The sequence below is a fragment of the Anarrhichthys ocellatus genome, unplaced genomic scaffold (assembly GCF_004355925.1).
Source record: "Anarrhichthys ocellatus isolate YVR2014 unplaced genomic scaffold, GSC_Weel_1.0 scaffold43, whole genome shotgun sequence".
Classification (NCBI taxonomy): Eukaryota; Metazoa; Chordata; class Actinopteri; order Perciformes; family Anarhichadidae; genus Anarrhichthys; species Anarrhichthys ocellatus.
Window position 1 is genome coordinate 1617523 of NW_022280073.1, and position 3536 is coordinate 1621058.

The 3536-nt window shown below is 42.7% G+C and overlaps 1 protein-coding gene across 5 annotated transcripts in view; it reads left to right on the forward strand.

Moving 5' to 3' along the window:
- Positions 1-46: 46 nt before the first annotated feature.
- rgs22 (regulator of G protein signaling 22) overlaps positions 47-3536 on the forward strand; it is a 32476-nt gene continuing 28986 nt past the window's right edge. For 2 of the 5 annotated variants that reach the window (XM_031868545.1, XM_031868549.1), the window contains exons 1-8: positions 47-196; positions 273-301; positions 427-489; positions 1190-1375; positions 1469-1554; positions 1919-2103; positions 2217-2934; positions 3084-3260. In XM_031868545.1, coding sequence (XP_031724405.1) covers positions 175-196; positions 273-301; positions 427-489; positions 1190-1375; positions 1469-1554; positions 1919-2103; positions 2217-2934; positions 3084-3260 — 1466 coding nt within the window. In that variant the 5' untranslated portion in view covers positions 47-174. The remainder of the gene's footprint in view (positions 197-272; positions 302-426; positions 490-1189; positions 1376-1468; positions 1555-1918; positions 2104-2216; positions 2935-3083; positions 3261-3536) is intronic. The other 3 variants (XM_031868547.1, XM_031868548.1, XM_031868546.1) reach the window with 3 other exon arrangements.

A 3536-nucleotide genomic window follows, 5' to 3' on the forward strand; every position in this document is an offset into this window, starting at 1 on the left:
CCCCCCCCCCCCCCCCCCCAAATGAGTCCACTTCCATAGCAACCTGCAGTGTGTCGGTAATTACACACACAGCTCTGTGGCTGGCCGAATGCTCAAATGTGAGTGTCTGGCTCGATTTTCTGGACAGACAGTTTGAAAATACTGTACAGTCATTTGCATTTTCAGACGTGAACAATGAGTGGGCTCATTTCAACAGGTAAGAGCAGAACTTCTAATCATTGTACTTTGTGGAGCTGGTCTTGGTTTGGTAAAAGTTTCACTCTGCTTTTAAGAGTTTACAGATCTTACGGCTGACAACTTTGTGAGTATTAGTTTTGATTATTGACATTTCACAACTTCTGTAACAGCAGTCAAAATGTGTATATTTTGCCTCGTTCACTGGACACTCGTTAGAGAAATAATGGTTTATTCTTTGTCTCCATGCAGGAGAACTCCCTGGCATCCGATGATCTATTGGCTCAATACTTTAATGATTTCTTAACTTTGCCGGTAAAGTACTTCTGGTGTATAGATGTAGCACTTTTTATTTTTTTAGACAAAACTCGTACACGCTGGTATACCGGTTTTGTTTTCCGTATGCTATTAATTTTTCACACACCGCCATACCGGTGCACAGCCGAAACAACTGCTGTCACTCTTCAACAGCCAGCTAAATATATTGTTGGCGGCGGCGGACGCAACGGTCGGAGCTACTTGTGTAGAGTGTATGGAGAGGGACCCCTAATCATGGTTATGACTTTATAACAATTAATAATCCACAACTAACGCTCTTTAACAGGGCAAAACACCACAGACAACCGTTTGTGTAACACTAATAATTGTACATTTATAAAAATTACACCGCCGAACGGCATGCTGGGTACAACTCGCTAGCTAGCCCGCTAGCACAACAGTGTTAACAGCTGGGAGAGGTTCCGTAGCTCCAGTAACGTTACATTAACGAACAGAAAAGAGCGATGCAGGATGAACAAAGACAGACTGCCAAGCTGCTATCCCAACATTATAGGAACATGACATTAAAATGTTTTTATATTCTATGTAATTATGACAGTAGAGTAAGCCTCTATAAACATATAAAAACAGTCAAGGAAAAAAGAATACCGTGAAACCGCCAGAATCTTGAAAAATACAATGATACAAATGTGTGGTCATACCGCCCAGCACTACACCCTAGCGTCTTTTTTTCCAGTCTTTCCCAGAGACACCTCTGTTGTACAACCAGGAGACCGGGCAGTTTGAGGTAGTGGATGGAGCGGCTGAGTTTGTTTCCAGAAGAATCCGATCAGGTGTACACCGCAGCAGATCACAACTACTTACTGGTGACCCTGCAGCGCTGGCCAGAACCCCCCCAGTAGACAACCATTACCCTATCTGTGTAAGTATATATTTGGTTCTGAAGATAAGCAGAAAGTCCCCGATGTAGATTTAGAGCACTGACTTGAGGAATATGTCTCCCTGACCTTTGCAGTGCCTGGACAGAGAGCAAGGAATTCAGTGGATCATGAAAGAGAGACTTCCCTTTTTCCTTCAAAGTGATTGCTACAATGAATACAGGTACAATTAGTTTTTTGGACCTACTACATATACAAAACGCATGTTTTACTGCCTATTTTCTGCATTGATTTTGATCTTATTTATGTTTACATTGTTATTACTATAACATGTTTTTATATTATTACTAAATATAGTGTTCAGTTTTACTCATTAAATTGTTATGAGTTCCATGCAGTGGGTCTCATGCCGCTTCTTTCTTGCTGCCTTCTGTTAGCTTTGCTGTTATAACCTGACAAATAGTTGTTTACTAACCTAGATTTGAAAGATTTTTATTTAGTCAGCTGTGACTTTATCACATAATATGAAGAATGCATTTGGAAAAAACACATGTGCTTGTGTATTCTATTATGGTGGTGTTTCCCAGACTGTCCAAGCTGTTGTTTCAGAAGAACACAATCTTCTGTATCCAGAGGAGGAAAGGCAGTTCAAGTCGACCCACCCGGTCAGCCCCACAGCTGTGTTTTCCCTCCCAATCTGACGAGGAAACTAACAAAGCACTGAAGGGCCTACCGTGCTCGCATTCACAAGACAACAGTTCTGCAAAACAAGGTATATAATTGTGAATTTGTATTTACACATGTGTGTTTACTGTATTTGTTCTATTTCTTCAGTCTAAGTCTGAAGATAAGGATGCTTATGTTCTTTCTTTCCTTACTGTTTAGGCTCTTCGGGGACGCACAACGTCACATGTCTACCCTCTGGACTGAAGGAACATATCAACACAAAAGGCAGTGAATCATCCAGATGTTTCTCCAGCTGTTCTGAGCCAGAGAACCCATGTCACTTTTGCTCTTCGTCCTCTCCCTCCAACCTTGAATGTGAGAAACTCCAGAGCCCACAAACAGAGTGGAGCCTCTCCTTCACAGAGCCCTCAGCTGGCAACTCAGAGGAGCAACAAGAGTCTAGTCGCCAAAATGAGTACCTGGCAGCCAAAGTGGTCAAACAGGTGCTTAACAATGCAGTGTACGTGATGGATGGTCAGAGCCGGGCAAACATGTCCGACTGTTTCAGTAAGTCTGGAGACCAGACAAATTGTACCAGCGAAGACAGATCCTGTGATGGGAAAGTTCACCTGCGTTCGGCTGACGAGGGCACAGAAAGGCTGGAAGGGAAAAAAGAGAAAGTTCAAGAGGGCAAGAGGTGCAGTCGGGCAGAAGAAAAGACTGAGTGGTTTAAGAAGAATAGGAGAGTGGGGGGTGGAGGCACAGAACAGGAAAATATCCTTGATATTTGTTGCCATGGCAGCTGTTGCCGTGGCAATATACCAGGCTTGGATGAGTTGAAGGACTTTTTGCGAGGAACGCCGGGAGAGAAACTGCTCAACCTCTGGATAGATGTAGCGAGGCTGAATGCTACACAGAGCAGAGAGCGGAAGAACAGGTAAACATGATCCAACCCACTTCTTGTTATTCTGGTGAGCTCAACTTTGTTCTGTTTACTATTGATTTAAATGCCTCTGTTTGGTCACAGTTTGATATTAAACTCAGAATGTTTTGGATGGCAGCTGCAGCTATAAAACCCCCAAAAAGTAATGTATGTATCAGGTACTTGGTCCTGATGAGGAGGCGGTACCTGCTGAGCAGCAGCCAAAGCAGTCTCAATGTGGAGCTGCTCTCCAGACTGGGGATGACTACTTCCCCCTGCTGGACAGAGGAGAAACTGCGCTCAGTTCTGCCCTTTCTCACTGAGTCTCTGCTCTACTACTGGTGAGATTCACAATTCACAGTATTCATGTTCCCTGATGTTAATCAGAGATACTGAATTTGCGTGTTTGTGCACAGTGTTTATATACATTTTGTGTGTCCATCTATATGACTTGCTACTTTACATTTTACATATCTTGTGAGTTATATCCCCAAGAAGCTGGATATAGCACATGCTGTTAAGTCATTTTACATATATAGTTAATTCTCATAGTGTATGTATGTATGTATGTACAGTTGTGTGAAAAAGTGTTTGCCCCCTTCCTGATTTCTTATTTT